The sequence below is a fragment of the Aphis gossypii genome, chromosome X (assembly GCF_020184175.1).
Source record: "Aphis gossypii isolate Hap1 chromosome X, ASM2018417v2, whole genome shotgun sequence".
NCBI classification, from domain to species: Eukaryota; Metazoa; Arthropoda; class Insecta; order Hemiptera; family Aphididae; genus Aphis; species Aphis gossypii.
In genome coordinates, this window is record NC_065533.1 from 14,747,411 (window position 1) to 14,773,518 (window position 26,108).

Genomic DNA, 26,108 nt, shown 5'->3' on the forward strand with positions numbered 1-26,108 from the left:
ATTTTCAATTCATATCTACTATCAGTTTCATCATCCAACCCATTTTCACCAATTAACATAATCTGATCTGCAATATATTGATTTTCTGAACACAACTCTTTTTGTTTTATCACTACTTCACCATTATCAAAAATTACAGTTATGGTTTGGTTTAATAAAAAGTTCCTTCCCAGTAAACATTCATTTACCATAGTACCATTAGAGACAATATGGAAATCTAACATTAAATCAGTGTTCCCTATTATAAGTTTAGCCTTGATTACACCCAAAATATCTAATTTAACATTATTAATACCAACAAAATTATTAACAAACTGAGAATTATACTTAACGTTTAAAGGTACAATGTTTTCTTTTATTAAGGAAATACCACTTCCAGAATCAAGAATTGCATTTAATTTTACCTCTGTGTCTTCACCATCACCAAACATAATGCCAACCATCTTTTGTACAGCAACCACAGAAACATTTTCAACCAACATAGTAGACTTATCCACTTCTTTTGCTTTATTTGCTTTCCACGTTGATGTGGAACGCTTTGGACAATCTGGTTTCTTATGATCCATAGCACCACACAGAAAACAAGAGCCAGTTTCTCGCTTTGGTTTACGACATTCTTCAGCAACATGGTATCTTCCTCCACAGTTTGTACACTTCTTTACTACCTTAGACTTGTTATAATCACTAGGAATAGAAACTTCCTTATCTGAATTAGTTCTGTTCGATATTTTATGATTTTGTTGTGAGCGATATTCGTTCATACGTTCAAAGTTTATGATGTCACTTAACAAACTGTCTTCATTAGAATGATCACGACTTAATAAATATTGACATAGTTCTTTAGAACTTACTCCTATCATTATTTGTTCCTTAATATCTTCCATACCGAGATTAAGGTTTCGGCAAAGACGGACTTTTTCATGGTAATAATCTAATACATCTTCATTTTTATTTTGTGTACGTGCAACTAAAGTTTTCCACCGACTACTGATATTTGATTGTAAAGCAAACGTTCGCCTAAACTGAGATTCAAAGTCACTCCAAGAATTAAAAACTCGACTCATCAACCATTGTTTAGCTGGACCATCAAGGCAAGTACGTGCAGTTTCAATCTTAATATTATCGGGCCATTTATGAAGATTAGCTATATTATTCACAGTATCTAACCAATCTAAAGCATCATTGTTATTACTTTTCCCCGTAAAACTAGGTAATGATTTATTCAAATCAGGTAAAACTGGTATAACTTTAGATTCGTTTTTTGAATTAATTGTTTGTAATGAAATTAAGTTCATCAGCATTTCGTTCTGTTTCATTAATTGTTTCAAAACATAGTCAGTACTGACCTTAGCTTCTGGTGTAATGTTACTACTACTACCAGCGTCTCGATTATCATCATAGGCTTTAGGAACATCGTCAGGTCCAACAAAAATTGTTTCAATTTCCCCTTGTAATCTCGATTCGTCTTTCTGATTATCCATTTTACTTGAATTGACTAAATTGACTAAACACGTGTGTTTAAATATACAATAAATAGTAATACACGTGTCCGTACGGTCGATCAAAATGGATAAAAATCATAAGACTTAAGATGTTCAGTATTGACTTCTGATCCCACTTCTGATAAATTATAGGAAAATAGTTTATAACAACAAATAATAAAATGTAACTTTTTATTATAATAATAAAAATCAGTTTAATAACATAGTAAAAATTATATCTTAACAGGACACAACACCACTGATGAATGGACAACAAAACAGTAAAAAAAATAATAATTAATAATATTTTAGGTTAGATTACAGTGCCTACAATATAAAGTTTATTATTTGATAGGTATGAATCATAATATCTAGTCACAGTTCTAATCATTGAAGGAGTGTTTATGTTTTGAGTATTTCAATCCACAAGCTGTTGCAAAATAAGTTGAATGACAAGATTTCCATTTATGAATGGTCTAGAAACAAGTAAATATAATCTGTTCTCTTAGAATATAATTTCCCAATATATTTATTTTTTTCATCTGTTTTCAGGTTTCATGCAGTCTACTGTCTACATTCACTATTATACACAAGATAGCAATATTTAATTTATCATCACTCAGTGTTATTGGATCCTTTTTAGGCTTAAATCCTTATTTTAATTATTAAAATCATACCTGTCTAATATTTTTTGTTTAAATATGCAATATTTGAAAAAGTGACAATCGTCAGCACATGTATTACAATATTTGTACAATATGAAGATTTTTATTAAAATTAGTGTTTGTTTTCCTAGTAATAATAATTTGTAAACGATTCATACTTTTTTTTCAATTTAAAATAATCATGTCTTTAATATATTTATATTTTTATAATATTGTGTTGTATTTGTACATGTGTGTCAGTGTCGCATTGTCACAAGTTTAATGATGATTTCTTAAAGTGTAAAATATTATTGTATGCAGTAATATTTATTGTTAATTACATTAATTAAAATGTATGTATTTACAGGCACAAGTGATCCAGGTTTTTATTCAAGTTTTCTATTCTGTATTTCTCCGATTTTTTCCTCGCGCTTTCAATTTGGTTTTCCGCAGTTTTTTCCTTGCGAATTCACTTCGGTGTTTCTGCGGTATTCTTCAAGTGTTAATTCTAAACATTTAATTGTTAGAAATATTTACTATTCGAATTATTCCTCGTGTTTTCAATTTTGTTATTATACAGTGTTCATTATAAACATTTAATTGTTATAAATATATAATATTGTTAGTTTTTTATTGTGTTTTATTTTTAACATTGTTTTTATTTCATTTAATTTTAATTTTTTTATTTCGTTTAATTTTAATTTTTTAGTTTTAGTTGTAGTTTGTTGTAGCTGTCCGAGGAGTATAGACTCTGACAGCTTTAAGTGTCGACGAATTTTTGTTTCAGACACAAAACCGTCGACGAATTACTGTTTCAGACGCTCAAAACTGTCGACGAATTACTGTTTCAGACAATCAAAAGTGTCTAAGAATTACTGTTTCAGACACTGTAAGTAATAATTTATAAGGTTAAAAATGAGTTTAAAAGATAAATTGAAAGAGGTAGCTCATTATATTAACACCGAATATCCAGAATTAAATTTTGAAAATGTCTCGGTTTCAGATAGTTGTGTAAGTAATATTTGCATGACCATTTTTAAGAAAGGTAATGATCACAATTTGAAAAAATCTATAGTGAATGCTATTAAAAGAAAAAATTCATCTCTTCGAAAGTGTATTGAAACTATGAACTGTGATGTTATAGCTAATAAATCAGAATTTAATAATAATAAAATAATAAAATGTATTGAGTATTGTAATTACACGGCTAACGATTTTGTAAATTATAATTACACAACTCTATCCAACATATGTGGACACATTAAAGTTACAATAAATAAAGTTAACAGATATAAAGTGTACAAACAATGTAAAAAGTATTTCAATCTGTCATCATCGTGTTTACAAATGGATAACACAGACAATATAATTGATACAAATAGTTTTTGTTTTAATGAAAACTCTGATAATGATGCTGATATTTTTAAAAATTGTTCTTCTTATACTGTGCACACAGAGTCTGAACTTTTGCATAATGACAATGATATATCATTTGAATATACAAATTCATCGGCAGAAATTGATTTCATTCAAACTAAGAGAGATCCATTAATACCTAGTAGTACTCCAATTTTACCAGAAAACATGAATGATGAATCTGTGTTTGTTACCCCAAGTAAAATAACAAACGGAAAACATGTACCAAGCCCCCTCAGGAATGCTTATTATAAGAAAACACCTGTAAAGTCTGGCATTGTTCTACCTCTAAAAACAAAAAATCAATTTCCTAAACAGTATGAAAACCATGATTTTGTGTTTTTTGAAGGATCTTTCAAATTTTCATTTGAAGAATGGTCCCTTATGAACTATACAAACTTCAAAAGTCAAACCCGTTTGGACAAAACAAAATATCCTATTATGTTCAGAAAGCGCATTAGAACTGTGAACAATACATGTGTTATTAATGCGAAAATGGTCAGATATTTTAAAAGTCATTGCAATGTGTACATGTATTGTAGCCATGAGGGGTGTAAGACTTTTAGGATTAAAGTCCAGCTTGCAAATGGAACGTTCGTAGCAAATATCTATAGTTCTGGTTTGAATTATCATCACAATCCAGATGATGATGGTCTCACAAATCACGTAAAAGGGTTTCAGCGAGATTTGAACAAAGAAGTGCTAAAAAAGACTAAAGCGTTTTCCTTCAGGTCAGACACTGTTGACTTGGCATCACCCACTCAATTGAGTTGTGGCAATTTGCAAGGTATTAAATCAGATGATGTCATTAGAAAAATCAGATCAGAGGCCTAGACTGCTGATGATTATGATAAAGATGATTTTCATGATATTCTATTGATGTGTAACGATAAAGAAAGCAACTTTGTACAGCATGTAGGTATACCGTCTGTACACTGCTATAGTAAAGAACAGTTGGACATACTAAAAAAACTAATTAAAAATCAAAAATCAGTAACTGGTTATTTGGATGCAACTGGTACATTGGTCAGGAAAATTGACAAGAACACCAAAAGAGTACTTTACTATGTTCTAGTGGTAAATGTACCTTTACCTAGGAATTCGAGTGTAACGTGTCCCGTTGTAGAGATGATTAGTTCAGCACACGATATAGTTGCAATTTCACAATGGTTGAACGCTTTCAAAGCATTTGTTTTGAAACACAAACTGCCTTGGCCTGTATTCACAAACATAGTGACAGATTTCAGTTATGCACAAATGAATGCATTGTGTATAGGATGGAATGGTTTTACTTCCATATTTGATTATCTTAACTGGTGTTACAGAGTATTGGTTGAAAATTTTGATGGGTCTAATGTCACTATCATTAACATCTGTGTAAATCATTACACAAAAATCATAGTAAACCATGTATATACATACTTTCAATCTGAGACAAATCACAATAAGACTGTAGAAAAGATGAAAAGAAATAATGTTATCGATTGGATATGTTTACTGTTTAATGCAAAGAGTTTGCAGGATATTGAAAATTGGCTTAAAATATTTTCATTAATATTATTGTCTCCATGTAGTACAGGAGAAACTAAAAATGCTATTAATACAATGAGAGACAAGTGTAATGTTAACCACCAACTGTTGAATGAATCAAACAACGAAGGCAAAGATTATTCAGATGAAATAAATAAATTTCTATGCGAATCCGACACAAATAAGTCTATGATGTACTGTAGATTTCAGTCTATCAAAGAACATGTAAAATCTAGCGTCTTGCCCCATTGTTCTGTAAATAATGAAAATATAAGCAATGAATATTACGATGAATCATATTTACACGAGTTTATAGTCAAGTGTGTACCTTTCTTAGCACTGTGGACACCTATTATGAATAATAAACTCAACAATGGCATTGAAATCCGCCAGAGTAATGCTACCGTTGAATCTTGGTTTAAAACTGTAAAAGTTGACATACTTGATGGTGACCGAAGGTGGAAGTGCGGTCGGTTTTTAAGACTTATGAGAGAGCGTGTGATGAATGCACACAAACAAATAAAGTATAATATTAGAAAAAAAACTTGTACGCGTGCATTAGATTTTGACAATGAATCTAGGCAGATAAATACCAAAGTGAATAGGAAAAGAAAAATCTCAGAAATTTCTAGACATAACCATTTGGACGCAATAGAAAGTTGGGGAAAAAAAGAGAAACAACACAAACATCTCCAACCCACTAAGTACCGTCCTTTCACAGCCTTGTCGTTAAAAATCCCAAGGTCTTCGATCTCTGTAGCTGATGAAAATAATCTTTCACCCAAAGTGGTCGATGGTATTGAAAGCATTGTGGTCATCAAATGTGACAATGAGACTAGGTTCACTGTTGATGAGCCTTTTAACAACGACGTGGTTGTACATGATTTAAGTAAGCCATTCGACGATGATTGTTTAATGAAATCGATTTCGACACCTGGCAGTTATAAAACTCCGTTTCAACTACCAGTGTAATCTAAAGATTTTCACCAAAATATGCTCCCTAAAGATTTGACATACTATAAACGAATAAAGATGCCAAAAAATAAAGACTATCTAGTTGGAAAATATAGTTATTTATTATCTAGTGATAAAAATTGTAACATCATGACCGATCTGCACATCTCAGATTTTGATTCATTATCTGGAAAAAATTGGTTGTGTAACTTTGTTATAGATATTTGTTTGTTGTCGTATGCTTTTAAGCTGGATTTAAAAAACACTCATATTTTATCGTGCAATGATGTGACATGGCTGATGGAAAAAAAAGAAATTGGAGAAGAGTATAACAAAATTACTTTCACTAAGGATAGTATGGTTATTCTGCCATGGTTAGTTAAAAATTCTCACTGGATTATAGTCTTTATAAATTTCAAAGTCAGACAGTGTTATATCATGGACCCGATTAATCCATATGACACAGATGGTCGAATATCTAAAGGTCGTTTCAATAGGGTATTTGAAATATTGAAATCAGATGTTATCTACGGTGATGATACACAACAATGTCCTTTATTAACATCTATTCTATGCCCTGTTGAAAACGTTCCAAAACAAGAAGATGCATTTAATTGTGGAGTTTATATTATATATTATGCATTTAAAATTATGGACAGTTCTAAGTTCAGTTTAGAGTTTGATCCTAACCTTCACAGAGAATATATAAAAACTTATCTCTTAGAGAATTCTGAAGATATGACAAATATATGTTTATACTGCAACTGGCACTCAGATAAGCATCGTTGTCAACCGGATGATGAATATGTAGAATGGGTATCATGTTCTCTGTGTTGTCGCTGGATAGCCATTAATTGCATTCCTAAAGAAAACAGAATTGTTGATTATGCAATTAATGATTTCTTTTGTTTATTGTGTCAAAAATGATGTAACATAAAACAAAAAAAATAGATAAAATGGATTGAAAAATTATATACAACATATAGACTATAGAGTAATAGCACGTTACAAATTGCATATGAATATTATAATTAAATTACTAATTTTGATTAGCTTGACTATTAAGAAAAATTACCTTGTTAAGAACATTAGCTAAATCATAATAAGATAAATAATGATAATGACAAATTTCTGGTACAGTATTGTCTTAATCACTCGAATCTCAAAGGAAATAAAAATGTATTTTTTGAGTAGGTATTATACGACACAATTATTATACACAGAATATAATATAAATAATATTATATAGACTTCAAAGGGTAAACAAAAATTTCAGTATTCAGTTATCGAGATTTGACTGCACTAGAAAAGGCTATAACAGATAGCGTAATAAGTAATATTATACGCGTTAAGAAAAAAAAAACATGGTTTTGTCAAAAACTCAATTTGTTATTACAACATTTTAATTGGTTCTAAGATTTAATGTGGAAAAAAAACTAATCATTTGACGAAATTAGCACCAAAAGTTTCTTAAACTAGATATCAAACTAATTTTATTTCAGGTACTTTTAATATAAGGTGAGTCAAACCTAAACAGTAATTTGTATGTCTTTTGATCACAGTCAACAGATATAGCTTTAAAACACAATTTGTAACCACACCAGTCATGCATTTAATTTGTTTATGCATAACTGACAGTCCGCAGTCTGATATTTTAAAGTGGGACGGCATTTAGTGTTTTAATTATTTAATTTATAATTTATTAATATGTAAGAAGAATTAGTTATTAAAAGAACAAAATACCTATATGTTCATATGAAAAAGATAACCTATGGAGAATAACTAAGACCAAGTACTAGACTACAAACTTGATTTTCTATGTTGTTCAGGCCCAAGCAATTTTTTAGCTTATTTTATTTTAGAAGTCATCAGTTATAGGTTTAACATATAAATATTAATAAACATTGTAACTGCTATTAAAATAATAATAGTATTCATAAGTAAATTAACTTGCCTATGATTATTTGATTTAGAATTTAGAATTTGCGTTGTCATCATACATGTTACAGAATGGTTCAACATATGGTCGATTTAGCACAACTGTTTTGACTATAGGATCAGCTATAATTGTTTTGGTTTACCTCCTCCTGTAAAAACGACACATTTGTTTACATCGATATGTTCATAGTGTATGTACCTGTGTCATATAGGTTATCCGTTTGCGCAGCAATTGCCACCTCATCCTTCCTCTTAAGGTTCTCCCACAGCGTTTTTAAACTCAGAGAGTCTACATGACAGATTGAGGATTAGTAATTCATAAAATATAGTATTCATAAATAAACCGCCTTGAAATACAAATATATAATTATTTAGTATTAATTATTAGTTACTTGATTTTATGTGTAATGCTTGTGCTATGGTTACTGATTTCTTATTGTCTTGTTTTTTGCTTGTGTCTTATCTTAACAAAATAATTAATAATATATTTTTTTAATTACACCACAATTATTTTAAAACTAGATTTTTGTTATAAATGAATAATCATTTATACATGAAATAATAATTTAAAAAATATTTTATATAATTATGAATTGATATTTTTATAAAATAGACAATAATTTTTAACCATATACCAACAACCAAAATTTGTTATCCGGGACATTTCATTAAGACACTTCCTCAAGACAATGGGTTGAAAATCAGTTGTGTCCTGGCAAATCTGTGACATATCACTCTAGTCTATTAATTATGTTTGATTGTTTTGCCTTGGGTTCAACATTTAGTTAATTTAATATTTAGCATGATGTAAAATAAATTGTCTTTATTGCTGTAGTTTTATAGTATATCATATCAATTTTATATTATTTATATATTATTAAATAATATATATTTATATTTATAATTATATAATAATATACAATAATAAAAATATTTATATTTATAATAAAATATATTACATATTTTTATTCATTATTAAATAATGGATAAATAATATAAAATTGATATGATATAATAACGTATGTAATATATAATTATTTGTATTTACTATACTATAATCAATATATTATTCATTCTCCACACAAAGTTTGTTCCAATATAATATAGCAAAAATCCTTGTGTTATAGTGGTGTGCTTATAGAGTAGGTATACTTCAATAGTATATAAAATCTACAGAATACACAAATGATAACCAATAGCCAATAACTATGAACGACTTACAAAAACCACATCTAAGGAGAACTGTTTAGATTTGAAATTTGTATACTGTACACTGTAGTGAAATTATTATTCAATTAAACAAAACAAAAAATGTAAAATACTTTAAATACTTAAAAATTAAATCAAAAATATCAAAATTGATAATAAATAATTAATAATCATTTTTTCTTTATCATGAAATTAAAAACAATAAAAAATAAATTAATAACCTCATATATTGGTTAAGATTTGAAATGGTAACCTTCTATAACTATATACAACCATGGTTATACTAATCTATAATCTATAATAATTGATAAAGCAAATTTTGTATTGTTTTTTGGTTTTTTTATGCTTTTTGAAAGCTATATATTTAACTACTGGAAGATTTGTTACACTGACCACTTAAATGGAATCCTCATAAATTTCTCTACCGATAAAGTTTTGGGTTCACAATTTCTCGTTCTCTTATGTGTGATTAATATCGTCCGCAAATGGACGACCACAATAATTCTGAATAGAAAACATAATATTTACCCTTGTTATTTTGTAATTACTATACCTATTGTTCAGCGTTAAAGGTTTTGAGACTTGTCATAAATTAAGTTATTATGTATGCATAAAAAAATAAACATATAACTGCATAAAACTATAAAATAGTCAAGTACAGAGGTTCAAATTTTAGTCACAATACCATTTGCAGCTTGCTTCTGTTAAAATACTAAGTCCTTCACCCACGATTCTTATTTACTTATCGTTTGAAAGTTTAAAAGTAAATCTAAGTTGTCGGATAACAAAAATCGTTTTCCTTCATTCAAAACAAATCACCTTAATTACAAATACTGTATTTTAATATAATATAAATACACAAATAGGTAGGTACCTAATCTAGACAATCTAGTATTTTTCGGACAGGTTTCAACTTAGGGGGACCATTGCTTCACCAAACGTTTTGGTTTAGGCTCTTCTAAGACGCATTCCCGAAGTCGAGGGTCTTTGAACACCCCCCCCCCCTAGGTGTATTTTTGAAAATGTTTAATTTTAGTACAATGTTTCTGAAACTCGGGAACTGGGTAGTTTGAAGGTCGGTGATCAAATGTGGCGTCTTGTGTCGAGACCGTAGAAGCCGTTTTTCCCTGTAATTTGGGGCTTCAAAAGTTCAAAATTTACATTTTTTTCGGTTTTTTTGGAATGGGCACTAAGATTTGGGCGCAACAAACCGTTTTTGTAATTGAATATTATAAAGGACTTTGCGCCGAATCGATGGGCTCCGAGATCGACGTTATGCGACTTGTGGTTCGGGAGTTATGATTTTTCGTATGTTTTTTGTACTTAGAAAATTACGTAGTAACGTGTTTTTTGGATTTTGAATTTTCGATCGATCACTATGAAACTCGAGATTCTGGTATTTTAGCGTACGACAATTCAAAAAGGGTCTATGGTCGAAGTACCTACGACCATTATTTCACCCGTAATCTGAGAAGCAAAAAGTTGAATAACACATAAAGTTATTTTTCGTATTACCATAAGTTTCCTTATGGTATATACGTCTGTTTAATGTTTTAAGTAATAATTATTTTGAACTTTTTGTTTATATGCCACTTAAACAACACGTTTTCGTAAAATCTAAATTTAAAACTTACAAAGTACCCTACGGTGATCAATTTTACCTCTTATGATTTTTGTCCTATCTATGACGGTTTTCCCGGGAAACAGCTGGAAAACGCGATTTTCCGAATTACGAAATTGTCAATTTTCCCGGTAAACCGATGGCCGAACGAACATTTTGCATAGAGGTCGATTTGTTCTCCGAGGGATTCTACACTAGGATCAGTTTTTCATTTTTCCAAAAAGTCATTATTTAAAACTTTTATTTTTTAAAAGCCATTTGACGTGTACGATGTTTTCAAAAAACCTAAATAACTCGTTTTCGAAAAATCTAAATTATAGAACTTACGAAGTACCCTATAGGGATCAATTTAATCTCTTATGATTTTCGTCCTATCTCTCGCGGTTTTCCCGGGAAACAGCTGGTACCTAAACGTGATTTCCCAAATTGCGAAATTGTCAGTTTTCACGGTAAACCGTTTTTGCATATAATTTTGCATAGAGGTCGGTTTGTACACAAGTCTTAAAACTCATTTTATGGTAAATAGATGATACATTTGTTTTTCAAACATCCGCCTTCTTAATTTCAACTCCCTCACTTAATATTAATAAAGCATATAATTAAGATACTGTTTCAATTCGTTATAGAAGTAGAGCTTCTTCTTCTCACCCTGTCTGATGAAGTAAATTCTTTATTAGTACATGTGAAAGGTTGTTGAAAAATTTGTAGTGCGTGTAAGTAACAGTTTAAAAGTTATTTGCATGTTCTACCATCTGTGTTTATTGACATAATTTGTTGTGTAATAATGTTTTTATATTTTATAGATACAGCCTTGTTTAAGCATCTAGAAGATACAGAACAAAAAGTAGTAAGAAAAATAAAAAAAATTGTTTGAGGTTAGCGCCAATAAGAATTAATAGTAAAAGGGCAAAAATATCACAAAAAAAAAAAAACATATTATATATTATTAGCTATTATTTACTTAAATTAAAGTAAAAAGACAAAATATCAATTAGATATTTATATTTTATACTAATATAAATGTGATAGATACTATTTTATAACATTAATTTTGAATACCATAAGTATTAATTTTGTATTTTGATTTTTCATTGCATATAAATGGTTTTTAAATGCATACTATGCAATATTGTTATGTTAAATTTTATAGTAAAATAGTATTTATAGTTGTGAACCTGTTATAGTATTAATCGCTTAAAATTGCTGTGTATTGATTTTAAGATTAAAAACTATGGTTGAACATCAATCTTGTATACTTTATAAATTATGTTAAAAATAATGAAAATAAAATACATTTTTTTTTACATATTTATTATTTTATAGGGTATATTCTACAGAATAAGAACATAATGCATACTTCCTAGGTTTTTTGAACACATAAATCCAGTCTCTAGCTATAACTGACAAAAATGTTTTTTAAATTAAAGTACTTAACTAAAACCTTACTACCACATACTACTATTTTTTCCCTAATAACTTATTTTTAAAATTACTAATATATTGTAATATAATAACAGTAATATTTTATATCATTTTTATACCAAATATATTTTAATTTCAATGATAATATTTTCTGTTACTGTTTTTATTTATTTATCTCCATTAATGTACCTAATTATTAAGTATAATGTATGACTTGAATAGTCTTAAAATATCTAATAAATTAACTGTTATTATACTATTATACTAAAATATGCATCTATTAGATATATAATAAATTAGGTATTATAGTAATCTATTAAGTTCAAACTACTATAATTTCTGTTAAAACTATGCACCCAACATGATTAAAATTTGATGTTTGATGTCATTATGTTATACTCTTATAACACTACTATGTATGTACACATAAATTTTGCTTAATTAAAAATTGTCCATTTGTAATTAATCAATTAATCAACTAATGCAAGAGTAATAAAATATTAAACAAAATAAAAATTTAAATATTATTTAATTTAGCGGCAAGTGATAGTGTAATTTGTTGTTTATTCCAAGCCAAGTGGATATGACATTTTTCATCCATGATAGTGATATAAACCGTTTTCGTTTTTACTGATATAAACCGTTTTTTTTTACTGTCTGGTTTTTTTAAATACTGTTATCACACTATCGTAAGGTTTATAGATTATACTATAATCTATAAACCTTGGTTAGGGCACTATAGAAGTAGGTATAATCACCCGCCATTTTGCGACACAACTCACCAGTTATCACTTATCAATATAGGAAAAATAATGAAAAATGTAATGTCAATGCTTTTAAATCAGAATATTTTTTGACTTTTTGTTAGTCTTGACTGCTTAAGTCTAGTGAAATTAATTTTTATGAGTGGATCCAAGTTAATAAAAGAAACTAAATAAGATGGGCGGATGTACCGCTGTAAACTGTTCGAATTCCCGAAGAAAAGGTATTCGTTTATTTCGATTTCCCAAAGATATTTCAAGACGAAAAATTTGGCTTCAAAATTGTCGCCGTGATAAATGGGTACCTACAGAGTCGTCGGAGTTGTGTGAAGTAAGTTTTTTAGTTTAAGGTAGGTATAATAATTTATGTTATAATATATCTTCTATAATTTACTCCATACATTAATATATTATATTATACTTATAAGAAGTACCTACCTATAATAAGATCAGAAAATAATTTCATATCTTATGCTTATTTCAATAGATTCATTTTGAGGAAAACCAATTCGAACAGCATCGTCTGGATGGTTTAAAGAAACTAAAATCAAATGCAATTCCAACACTCTTTGATGTGCCCAATCCCCCTCGCATGTTGGAGACCAAAATAAAATCCTTGTATAAGGTATAGGTATACCATTATTAAAACAAATTATTTTAAGTACAGAATAGTAGCTTTGTTATCTAAATTATATATGAAAATGTATTACTATTATTGGTAATAATTTTAATCTTTTTAATGTATTTTAATGTTTTAATGTTGTGTTTATTACTTATTTTACAGACTATAGGAAATTTGAGTAGTGATAATCTTAAGAAAAATGTATCTTCGACTGAAAAACGATTATCACAGGCTACAGTAAGTTAAATTTTAAATTGTTTTATCTTTAATTTTAATCTTGTTTATATATTAGTCAATAGAAAGCAATGTTACCATCAGTGAGAATTACTCTGAACCTGTTAGCTGCCTGGAGAGGAATGTTTGTCACTAGATCCAATAGTAAGTCTAATAAATTATAATATTTATCATTTTGCGGTTTAAATATTTGATATATGTTGATTTATGTAATTTTAATAAGGTACATGTAAAGTTTGAAGGTTATAGGCAAAGAAGTGTTAATTTAAATTATGAATTTATATACATAATTAATACAAACTTTAAATTATACATTATATTTTTATATTTACACATGGTTCTATTTGTTCAATGTTTTCTTTTGCTTTGCAGGAAGAACTTGAAAAAAATAGAGCTGAAATGAATCGCCTAAAAGATGAGAATGACCACATGAAAAAAGAAATTAAAGAACTTGAAAAGGTTGAAGAAGAAAACAAGCTAGTTCAGCTGGAAGTTGAACACTTACAGACCAAAGTTAAGAAAGCTAATGAATTGTTACACCAATTCCTTAATGATGATCAGATACCTGCTTTAAGTACACCCACTCGGAAGTGGACCAATGACACTATAGTAATGGGCTTCAAAATGAGGTTTGCCTTGGGAGTCCATGGTTATGAGCATCTTAGGGAAACTAAATATCCTCTTCCTGCATATAGTACGCTGACAAGAAGTTACTCTTTGATATTGATGAATGTTGGTTATGACTATTTTGATTATCATATAATTATTAATGATTATATTAACCATGACAAACACTAATGTTAAATTTAAATTTATGACCAGGAAATAAAAACATATATTTTATATTAAATATTTTTTTATTTCTTTTTTTTTTTTTATTAATTTTATTAGTTTTATCAATTTGTTGTGGTGGTGCTGGTGGTGCTGCTGCCAGCAGAGACAGCAGAGGCAGCATTAGCCTCGGCTTCAAGCTTTGCAGCCTCAGCTTGAAGCTTTTCAGCCAAGGCTAAAGCTGCCTCTGCTGCCTTTTTCGCCCTCTCCGCTTTTTGTGCTGCCACATTGGCAGCATCTTGTTTTGTTGTTGCTGCTGCTGCTGACCGATTATGCCGGCAGTCAGCAGCTTTATGGCCATTTTTTGGCAAAAATTGCATTCTAGAAGATCAAAAGAATTGAAATTAAAACATATCCATGATAAATTTAAATACCTAATTTCAGGAAGCCCATATTTTGCTGGGAGACATAATTTTGCTCAGTAGATTTTGAGCAATGAAGTTATTTTAAAACAAGACGTTATATCTAATATATTAAAGCTATGTAACTAAATCCTAAAATAACATCACTAACTGTTTAATTTATAATAATAAGTATGAAAAACAAACAAAATCAGTAGTTTTTTAAATTGAAATTAATACAAAGTGAACGCAATAAATGGTATATACCAAATGAAAATGTTGAACAAGTTCTTTTCTATAGGTGGACTGAAAAATGGACAATCACAAATAGATACACCCCTAATATCTTTGTCTGGTTACATTGATTACACATTAATAGGTATAAATTATATATTAAGTTAAAAAAAGAGCTTTATCATTATTGGTTCAAATCAATAAAGTACTTAAAGAGTATTTTAATAGCGAAGTATAAAAGAAAAAATGTATACACTTGCGTTTTAGTTAATTTGTTGTTATTACACGAGTGAGGTTTGATACACTTGACACAGATATTGACTTGATACAACCATTACATTTACAATACAATATATTAAGATAGAACCATAAAAAGAGAGTAAGTGAATTAGAGCTGTGTAGTAGGTTATAAGTGAATTACCCTAATGGATGGTATTAAATTTGAACTCAATGATAATATAATTGTATACCTACGAAAAACGATTCTGAGTGAAGACGATTTGTCAGTGAAGGATATTTTAACTAAATAATATGAAAATTTTCAATTTAGTGCGTTTTGTCAAAATTTGAAGTTAAACAGTTCTAAAAAAAAAAACCATGCATATATTTTTAATATTTTCCAACCGCTATTATATCGATTTATAGTGAACCGTGTATTAAATACATTTTCAAACTTTTTGACCCAAAGAATAGAATTGTATTGACAGCTTGAAGTAACTAAAACATTTGGAAAATTTTAAGATTTGTAGCAAACGCTAATATGAACATTCAGTGAAAATGTTATGTATCAACAGTGATTTGATTTAGGTTACAAAATCCAAAATCAATTATGCTAAAAGTTACCGATTATCCTGAATTTTTTTTTTGGCACTTAAGAAAATTACAGAGAATTTTAATTTTGACCTCCCCAATACATTAATTTCACCTTTCTATCGAAAAAGCTACTGAAGTTGGAAATCAAAGTGTCTACCATTTTGAAAGAATAAAAATAAAATTTTGCTATTTATCATGTACACGGACAAAAAAAAATTTAAAAATACATATTGTAAAATCAATACATTCATCACTTCATTCAGAAATTCAGAATCTAAAACTAATTAGTAGGTGTATTCATTGGTAACTTACTAATCCTGTTGTTGGGCCATTTGCCCCCGCCTCTGCCGCCTCCCTTCTGGCCACCGCCGTAATTATATATATACGTTGACATCTAAACATAAGTTAAATTCTAGCATAAAGTTTAAATTATACATATGAAACATCAGTTGAAAATGGCCGTTCTCATTTATTATTCATAATTTAATAAATGTGACAAAATGATTTTAAAAGTTATGCACTAAACAGAATGGGTAGGTAGTAACGTAACGCAAATTACTAATTACTTTTTCAGTAGGTATGTAACGCAGTAGTAATTTCATTACATTTTACTTAAAGTAACGCAATTACTTTTTAAAAGTAATTTCTACGAAGTAACACATAATCGCGTTATCTTCCATGTTAATTATTTATTTATTTGAATGTATTACTAAAACAAGCCGTTAAGATATTCCAGAAAAATTAAAAAAAGACTAATTAATTATTTTCAATTCCGATAATAGTTAACAATACCCAGTGCTTGAAATGGAAAATTTTACGAACCGGAACGTTTATAAAATTAATATGCAGACTATAATATTAATTTTTAATTTTAGTTATTTTAATTCGTGTTTACTTTACAATACAATATAATAATTAGTTAAATATATAATAATAATAAATAATATAAGTAATTTTAAGCTTAAAAAAGTGGGGAAGTGGGTATCGCTCCGTTGTACATTAGGTGCCGCGTGCATCACTATTATATATTATTATAGGAGGGTTAAATTTGAATCCAATGATAATTATCATTGTATACGAAAAACAATTCTGAACGAAGATGATTTGTCAGCCTAGGATATAATTTTCAGTGGTTGGTGAAAAAGGTGGTTTATGTTTTAATGGCCTGAATACATCAAAATTTAAGTTCTTTTATAATTATTATAAGCTTAACTTATGGAAAATATTGTATTGAATTTTCAACTCTTAGCTACTTATACAAACATTTTTATGAATTATACCTACAAAATAATTTAATAATAATGTAACGTGATAAAAATAATTTTAAGTACCTAACGCAAATGTAATTTAAATAAAAATATTTGAAGAAACTATTTTTTTCACTGATTTAAAATACAGCATGTCCCACGAGAAATATTGAAGCAATCAAATAAACTTATAGAAATATAGAATGGTGAAAAAATTATTTAAATTTTGATTTTTAGAACATGTGTTTCGTGAAATTGTAATTTTTTCTACTATAAATAAATCATATTCAAAAATTATAATTGATGTAACCAAATTAATTATAACCATTAAATTAATTTAATATTGAACATACGTGCAAAGAAACATAAAACATTAAATAAATTAAATACTAGAAGTATTGTACTTACAGTCTTTATTTAAGATTTTTTTTTTTCGGTGCAAAGCGATGCGCCTAGGTCGCAAGCTGATTGAGTAATGAAGGCAGAAGGCAATAGCCAATAAGGCATTGATTGACGCTAACGCTATAGCAACATTCTCAACGTTTACGCAGGCACGCGGCATAATGTTTTACTACCACGTACTATTATAAATATTATAATATTATAAATAATCTAAATTTAAAATAAAAATATGGATCAAGTTATTAAATTTATTTAAGCTTTATTATAAATAACATATGCTTTACTGTAGATGTTATTCTGCTTATGCGATAAAGTATAACATTAGGTAACATCTCAAACAGTTTCTTCGAGGTTTTTTTTTTATTTATATTACATAAATTGTTCACAACAGACTTCTATAGTTCAGCACAGTCCATCTCTATAAAACCATAAAATAGGTATCAAAATGGTTTTTACTTTTTTAGCTTTCAATCAAATAATATTGAAAATTTACTATTTAGTATTTATTAGTTTTCTATAATTAAAACAAAAAACCATTTATTGTTGTCTCCGTCTTACAAGTGGGTAACATAGCAAATTTACGCTCTATAGATCACGTTAGGTTAGGTTCCTCATAAGTTCCTCATAAGTTATTCTTATAGTGATCAAAAAATTATAAGAATAAATAGGCACAATTTTTTTTATTAGCATTTAAGTTCAAATATTGACAAAAATTCGTCAAAAGCATGAATATTTGCAAATTATTTTGTAGGTATAATTCATAAAAATGTTTGTATAAGTATCTAATTGTTGAAAATTTAATACAAGATTTTTCATAAGTTTAGCTTACAATTATTATAAAATAACTTAAATTTTGATGTATTCAGGTCATTAAAATACAAACCACCTTTTTCACCAACCACTGGAAATTATATCCTAGGCTGAAAAATCATCTTCGTTCAGAATCGTTTTTCGTATACAATGATAATTATCATTGTATTCAAATTTAACCCTCCTATAATGTATAATAGTGATCCACATGGCGCCTAATGTACAGCAGAGCGGTACCCACTTGCCCGCTTTTTTTTTAGTTAAATACATATAAATATAGAAAAGATAGTAAAAACAAAACATTTTTCAAGTCAGGTAAAAATATATAAAAAACAAAATTGTACTCCAAACAAACAAATGCCCGTTCAGCAGAACCATTTGCAACAGGAATTGTTAAGTTTAATCGAATTGCAATTAAAATATTAGGAAATACATCTTTTATTTTTGTTTCCTCGAACCATTCTAATATTTTATGCACATTTGAAGCATCAAATGGTGGTTTACTGAGATCCCAATACTCTCTAAATTGAACAAATTAAAATATGAAATAAAAAAATTCGTATAGCCCGTACAGATAATTAAATGTTGATGTGTCTAATATCTATGAGCTATTTAAAATTTTAAAATAATAACACAATAAGTATTATTATTAGTTGTCATGCATTATTCTGTCAGACAGAATAATCACTATAGTGGCATTTCCCACACGCGCTACAGGGCTCAAAAATCTATAAAAAGATTATATACAACAAAAACTCGAATAATAAATTATTAACAAAACTATTGATATATGAACCTAACCTATCGCTAATCAAACTCAACCATCGAGAATAGAAATACACACTGTAATATCTGTAATTTCTTTATTCTGTGGTAATAGTGAAATAGTGTACCTATATTCCACAAAAACGTCAAAAACATACTTAATTATTTAATATTATACGATATAACTTTTTTTTAATACCTAATTTAATTTTTTGTGACAATGATATTTAGAATTCTTAGTTTTTGTCCGGGGAGCCCCATAACATTGTGGGCCCTGGGGACGCGACCCCTCTGCCCCCCCCCTAGTCCCCGGGCCTGGCCCCACTGAAGGTGATCACGGCACTGGTCAATGGTCATAATAATACTTATCAAATACATATAAAGACCAGAAGTTAAAAGTAATAAATTCGATATCGTTCGAACCCAAGATAATAATAGTGATAATCATTGTAGTATTGTACCTACTCGCTACTGGGATATACATATCCTGATAGCTAGATAGAGAACTTAGTTATTAAGGTGCATGTACCTTAATAACCATGTACCTTTTATGTATTAAAAATGTAATTATTATTAATTTAACAGTTTTTACTATGTTACGCGTGTGTAAGGCGGACAACACCAAATGCGGGTATAGGGTCTTCTTAATGGACTTATTGGGAAATCATTAATCAACTAAAAATAAACGTTATATGTTATAACAATATGTCCGTTGGCCTACAAGGTCATGAATTCTATGTAAAAACATTTAATTATAAATTGATACTAATATATATAACATGATAAAAAAAACTTTTATAAACGTTTATTTTATCATGATATAATATATATATACTGAATGTTATCGTCTATAATAATAGAATTTAATCTAGAAGATTAAAATATTATTTATACAAGTTATAACTTTATAATCAAATATATTTATAGTTTCTACAATGAATAATGATATTATATATGTTCAATGCAGGGGATGCAGCAACTCATCAGTCATCGACAATATAAAATAAAGCTACTAATTCAAATAGTATAATATTATATTTAATAATATAAACAGTCTAACAGAAATATAATATGACTAATAACTACAATGAGTAATAAGTATCGACAAAAGGGTTAAATAAATTCGAATTTTAAACGATATGTGAGACGCCATCTACTGATTCTGAACCATCAATAGACTTCGTTAAAAATATGGTATTTACAATACTGGCATTTAATAATTCTACAAAAGATGGCACGTACTAAAGACGTCATATAAAAGCATTAAACATACATCAATAAATTAACACCTCCTAGGCTGAAACTGAAATCCAACAAATTCAAAAGAAACAAAATTGAATTAAACATAAATCAAACACTAAAGAAATAACATAAAAAATATCAAACATCAACAAACTTAACAAACAAAAACAATTAAAATATAATTCTCACATGAACAGTCCAATACAACTAAACATAAAATAGACGATAATCAAATTCACTTCTCGTAGAGTGTAAGTATAATATTTCAATAATATTTGCACTTTAAGTAAATCATCATTAATAATTTTTGGAAGCCGCAAATCAATGGCGGCTAATATAAATGAATACAACAAAGTAATTAAAAACTACGCACGACTACCCGATACGCGTCTTACGGGAAACAGTCACCTGGCGTGTTGGTACGCCGTTTTCGTTTTCTCAACAAGCTATGAGTCCTTTTTAAATATATACGTCTGATGGGAAATTTTCTCGGCTTTCCACGTATGTAGGTTAAGTTCTTCGACTCTCCCGGGAAACTCGACGAAAAAAATTAAAAACTACGCACGACTACCGTCGACTACGCGTCCTAAGGAAAACAATTATCCGGATATGTAGGTGGGTCAAAAGTGTTATACTTATATATATATATATTATCAATTGAACATATCGGCCCCATAGGCGGAGATTTGATCAAATTTGAGGGGGGGCTTAAATGTTGCTTTGCAAAGTAAGACGTGGGGGCTTTGCCCCCACACCCCCACTCTATTATCTATCATACCTTCACTCTTCAGTACGCATCAACTACTAAATTACTAAATTACAAAACTACTAAATATGAATTACTAACTATATAATATTATGCACTTTAAAAATTATTAATTTATAATATAATACTATACTATAAATAAAAACTGAAGATTTACTTGATAATGATCAATAAAAAGTTGACTTTCTCAAATTTTAGTATTTTTATGGTATATAATTATTATATTGACATTTATTTTGACAACATTTCGGGAAAAAATATTATTTTGTAAGTTCCAAGATTTTGTCAATCGTTGTAAAATAAGTACCTTTTTTAATATTATATACTATGAAAAATGTTTGATAATTTTGGGGGGGCTTTCGATATTTTCGATTTTTTTGGAGCACCCCCCAATCTCCGCCTATGATCGGCCCTCCTTTAAAGCCACTGGCGACTCCACGGGGAACACCTGGCGATTTACTGTGCTATAAAAATTAGCAACATAGCTGCGCTATCTTGTGTTTTATAACGGTGAAGTAACTTAGAAATGGCAATATAAATGTTTGGCGCCTGGAATTAAACATAATGCAGCAACGCATACAAGGTTTCTTATCACTATTCGTCTGAAAAACAGTCACCTAGCTTTGGTCACCCAACTTCACACACGTAACTGGGGACAACAAATTAATGGTGGCAATAAAATTGCAGAGAACGATAATTACCAGACGATGAATCACAAAATTCACAACAACGTGGTTTGGGATGACTGCAAACAGAACATGAAAACTAGTGTTGTTGAACACACAAAACAACCGGTGTGGACAGCGGAAAAAGATAGAGTGAACGAATTTACATATAATGAACAGGAGAACGAAGAAACTCAAAAGAACGGTCTTTCAGTGTCACCACACTAAAACAATAAACAATGGAAAAACTAGAAACCTTGTGACACTGAAAGCATGACTAGATGAAAAACTTAAAGTTTTGAACATAACCGAATATAAGAAAACATTGATAATGATTCCACAGCTGGCCGGTCTCACACTAACGCCTGATAAGCGTCAGCCGACGAAGGCTGCAACTGTGGAACGCACCGTTACGTGCACATGAAAACGATAACAGAAGAAAACATAGATAACACAAACATAATAACAAAAAAAAGGCCATATTGGCACAAACAGTCAATAAAATAAATGTATGATAATAATAATATAATATAAAAAAAATTATTTATAAGATTGCTTAGGCTTATATTTTTTAGCCAATATTTGTAGGTACTCAAAATTTATTATTTTTTTTTCATTTAGCTTTTTAATTTGGGTATCAATGAAAATTATTTTATCTCTAATTTTTAATCGTCCATGTTTAGGCTTATTAGAACTATGTATTAAAATTACAGTCTCCGTCTGAATTAATTTTAAAACGTCAATAAATTTGAATATATTAGGATGGGGAGACTCAAAATAACTATTAAATTTACTATGGAAAGATTCGCATGCATTGGTTGTGCGATGAATGCTGAAACTTTTTTCCCCCCATATATAAGGTGGAAAAATTGAATCCTCTGTTATATATGTATTAGGGTGGTCTTTAGTTGTAGATGATAAAAAAAAATATTACTGTTTTTATTGCTGGACCCTTCCATTTTTTTTATAATCATATAAAAATTATATGTAAAAAAATTGAGCAAAATTACTCATCCCCTTCCCGTGCCCCAAGTGACTTAAAAATTGGACAGAGGGTAGTTAAACGGTTTTTTGTATTTTATTCAAAAACCATAAGATTTATCATAAAAATGTATTGAACTTAAATTGTAGAACAAATAAAGTACTATAAAAAATGTTTTTACAAAATTTTCGTAAATCTATTATGCTATATAATAAATAATAAGATATAAAATATTTGATTTATTTGGGAAAATTCATCACCTTTTAAAATTATTTATATATTATTATTAAATTTGGTCTGAAATAATTATTATCATGTGAATATTGTATATACCTTTTAGTTAATATCTATGTTATTGAGTCCATTAACTCAGTTATCTTATCGATTATTAGATATTACGATATATATATGTGATGGTATAGTTTTCATAGAATTTATGATTATTTGTTTGTCAACCCGTGATCGTCGTAACGTCATGTGCTGTGTATGATATTATTGATATTTTATTGTTTCTATTTAAAGTTAAAATTTTAAATTGTTTTTTATATTTATTAAAATAAAATTTTTGACGTTTGTTAAAAATGCCACGACGAAAGACAATATATTTGATTGGATCAATGGATAGTCAAATTCTCGGCAGTAAACTACCTACACTAAGAGACTATATGAAAGTTTTATTTTTTAATATGCGAATTGTGAAAATGAATTTGTCAGAAAGTGCATATTTAGCTATTGAAGAATGTATTATATTCTGGAAAAAAGCAAGAATTCCAATTAAAGATCGAGCAGATTGCATGAAGAAATTAAAAAAGTCGTATGAATTATGGTGAAATCTTGAAAAACATAAAGAACGGAAAAGCGAAACGTATACATCTCAAATTAAAGAGTTTGAAAAAAAATTAGACAACTTATTTGACATAGCACATGCAAATGCATTTAATATAATGAAAATTGAAATTGATAAAGAATTTTTTTACGTTCACAAAGAATGCCAGGTCGTCCGGGTTGTTTGCTAGAAGATGACATGCAATTTATGAAAAAAGAAAAAAGACAAACTATTAGAAAAAATACAGAGGCAAGAAAACGACAAAAATATGAAGCTGAACTTTCAAATATTGAACTAGGTAATTAATACATTTTTAATACTGAAAAACATTCAATTACCTATTGTAGCTATCTATAGTCTATTCAGAATAAGAAACACAATCGGCGGCGACTTGTTATCGTCGACGGTGGTCAGATTACACCCGTTTGTCTATCCCTATCAAAGACACTATCTGTAAGCTGCCCGTATATAGTAACCACGCCCATGCGCAGTAGTCGACCGCCGACTGTGTTTCTTATTCTGAATAAACTATATTCATTGATCATATTATAAATTATTTTACTATTATATTATAGTTGAAACACCGGCATTCACTAGTTCCGAGGAAGAGGAGGACATGGAATGTAGTATTAATTCAGAATATGAAGAAATTGAAGATATACCCGGTTCATCTGAAGTTCAAAGAGCAACCAAATCAATCATGACATCTAGACTTTCGGCAGCTTTAGATAAGTGTAAGGTCAGTGATAGGGACGCAATACATTTATTAACAGCATGTATAGAAAGTCTGTCTTTAAATCCGGCTAGTTATATTATTACCGATTAGGTTCAGTCTTGTCATATCTCAGTGTCTTTAAATATTCAGTGACAGTATCATTAACAACTTCTTGTTCACATTCTAGGGTAGCTTTTCAGTTATTACTTGGCGATTACAAGGGTAAATGCCCGTTGCTTTAAATCCTGACTTAAGGTTTTCAGCGATATTTCCAACCTCATTCATCCTGTTTAAACACTCACTAACTAGTGATGGAAATGTGGATTTTGGAATTGACTTTTGTCTTGAATTTTTGTTTTTCCATTGGTTTAGGCAATAACGCCAAGCCTCCTTTAATGGACGGAAAAATGAAACGTCCAATGGTTGTGTTAAGTGGGTAGAGTTTTTGGGTAAACACACAAAGTATATATCTGATTTTTCACACTCAGCTATAACGCCTATATTAAAATGGGAGGCCAAATTGTCCCCAATCAAAACTTTCTTCCCTTGTAAACGCTTTGCATGGGGTAAAAATGATGTAAAGAACCAATCTTTAAAAGTGTTTAATTCCATCCACCCATGTGATGTGCAATTGTATCTTGATCCTTTATTACAACATGCATTAGAACAACAAGGGGCCCCTCTTGGTCCACCGTTTGTCCAAGATTCCCACAAACTTCCAGAACGAAATACAATGTACGGTGGCAAAAGCACTCCAGAGGCTGAACCACATACCATAATGATTGTGGATGACTTAGAATAATTTTGAATTTTGACTTTGTATTTTGTCCCACGTCTAAATAAAACCTAAAAAAAAAGTATGTAATAAGTAGTGACTTATACAGTTATAAATAAATACTTTTAAATATTACCTGCCTACCAACCATACAGACATTAAAAGCACCTATTCATTTTTTATTTTTTTTCATACTCATTTGAAATATTTAATTATTTAATTGTTTACCTTTTTTTCCAGGATCATCTTGTAGATTTGACTCATCGTAGTTAAATATATTTTCAGGTGGTATATTATCCACAACATTTTCTAGATTTTCAAAATATTCAGCTATTGTGGTTGGTGATACTTCTGCACGAGCTCTGGAAATGTTTGTTGCAATTCGTTGTCCTATCACCGAATGTCTTTTCAATAAACTACGAGCCCAATCATTTCCTGGTAGATTATTGTTACCAAATTTGCTTACAACCACTCCCACGTTATCAAGGTATGCTTTTGCTACTATTCTGAATGTAAAAAAAATATGTAAGTAGGTACTTAAGTTGGTATTATATTTTACATTATAATGTTTATTTAGATCAAATCATTCCTTGATAATTACCTTACATCCATTAACGATAAGGGAAAACCCCAATCACCACATTTTATCACTGCACTTAGAATACTTTTCTCTTCTTCTTCACTTAACACTGTCTGACCACCAGTTGTTTTGATATGTTTACCATGAAAACGGTTGTATAATGTACCATAAGGTATACTAAAACGTTTGCTAGCAGCCAAAACTGATAGTTCACGATCAACTATTGTCTTCAAGGCATCTTCTATTGTGGAATTTGCATAATTCACATAGGGTCTGCACCCA

At 29.2% G+C, this 26,108-nt stretch overlaps 2 protein-coding genes and 1 long non-coding RNA gene across 3 annotated transcripts; 1 reads left to right on the forward strand and 2 right to left on the reverse strand.

Annotated features, from left to right (window-relative positions):
- Positions 1 to 2,304: 2,304 nt before the first annotated feature.
- Positions 2,305 to 6,012, reverse strand: LOC126552368 (uncharacterized; the record flags this gene model as incomplete). The annotated part of the gene is made up of 1 exon (XM_050207059.1): positions 2,305 to 6,012. A coding segment is annotated over one exon (657 nt), but the record flags the coding sequence as incomplete, so codon positions are not given.
- Positions 6,013 to 7,984: 1,972 nt separating this feature from the next.
- Positions 7,985 to 9,323, reverse strand: LOC126552729 (uncharacterized). The gene is made up of 3 exons (XR_007606141.1): positions 9,185 to 9,323; positions 8,356 to 8,426; positions 7,985 to 8,252 (listed from the first exon to the last, which is right to left on the reverse strand). It is a non-coding gene; the product is annotated as an uncharacterized LOC126552729 (long non-coding RNA).
- Positions 9,324 to 13,154: 3,831 nt separating this feature from the next.
- On the forward strand, positions 13,155 to 14,007 carry LOC126552369 (THAP domain-containing protein 2-like). The gene is made up of 4 exons (XM_050207060.1): positions 13,155 to 13,307; positions 13,464 to 13,601; positions 13,761 to 13,835; positions 13,891 to 14,007. Exons 1-4 carry the CDS (start codon positions 13,155 to 13,157, stop codon positions 13,966 to 13,968), a joined length of 444 nt encoding a protein of 147 aa, XP_050063017.1. The 3' UTR covers positions 13,969 to 14,007.
- The last annotated feature ends 12,101 nt before the right edge of the window (positions 14,008 to 26,108 follow it).

Bases quoted from the DNA above. Each gene is read 5' to 3' on its own strand.
- LOC126552369 (XM_050207060.1), top strand. From the start codon at position 13,155: ATGGGCGGATGTACCGCTGTAAACTGTTCGAATTCCCGAAGAAAAGGT. The intron at 13,308-13,463 runs GTAAGTTTTTTA...TTATTTCAATAG, and splicing joins AGTCGTCGGAGTTGTGTGAA to ATTCATTTTGAGGAAAACCA. The intron at 13,602-13,760 runs GTATAGGTATAC...CTTATTTTACAG, and splicing joins AAATAAAATCCTTGTATAAG to ACTATAGGAAATTTGAGTAG.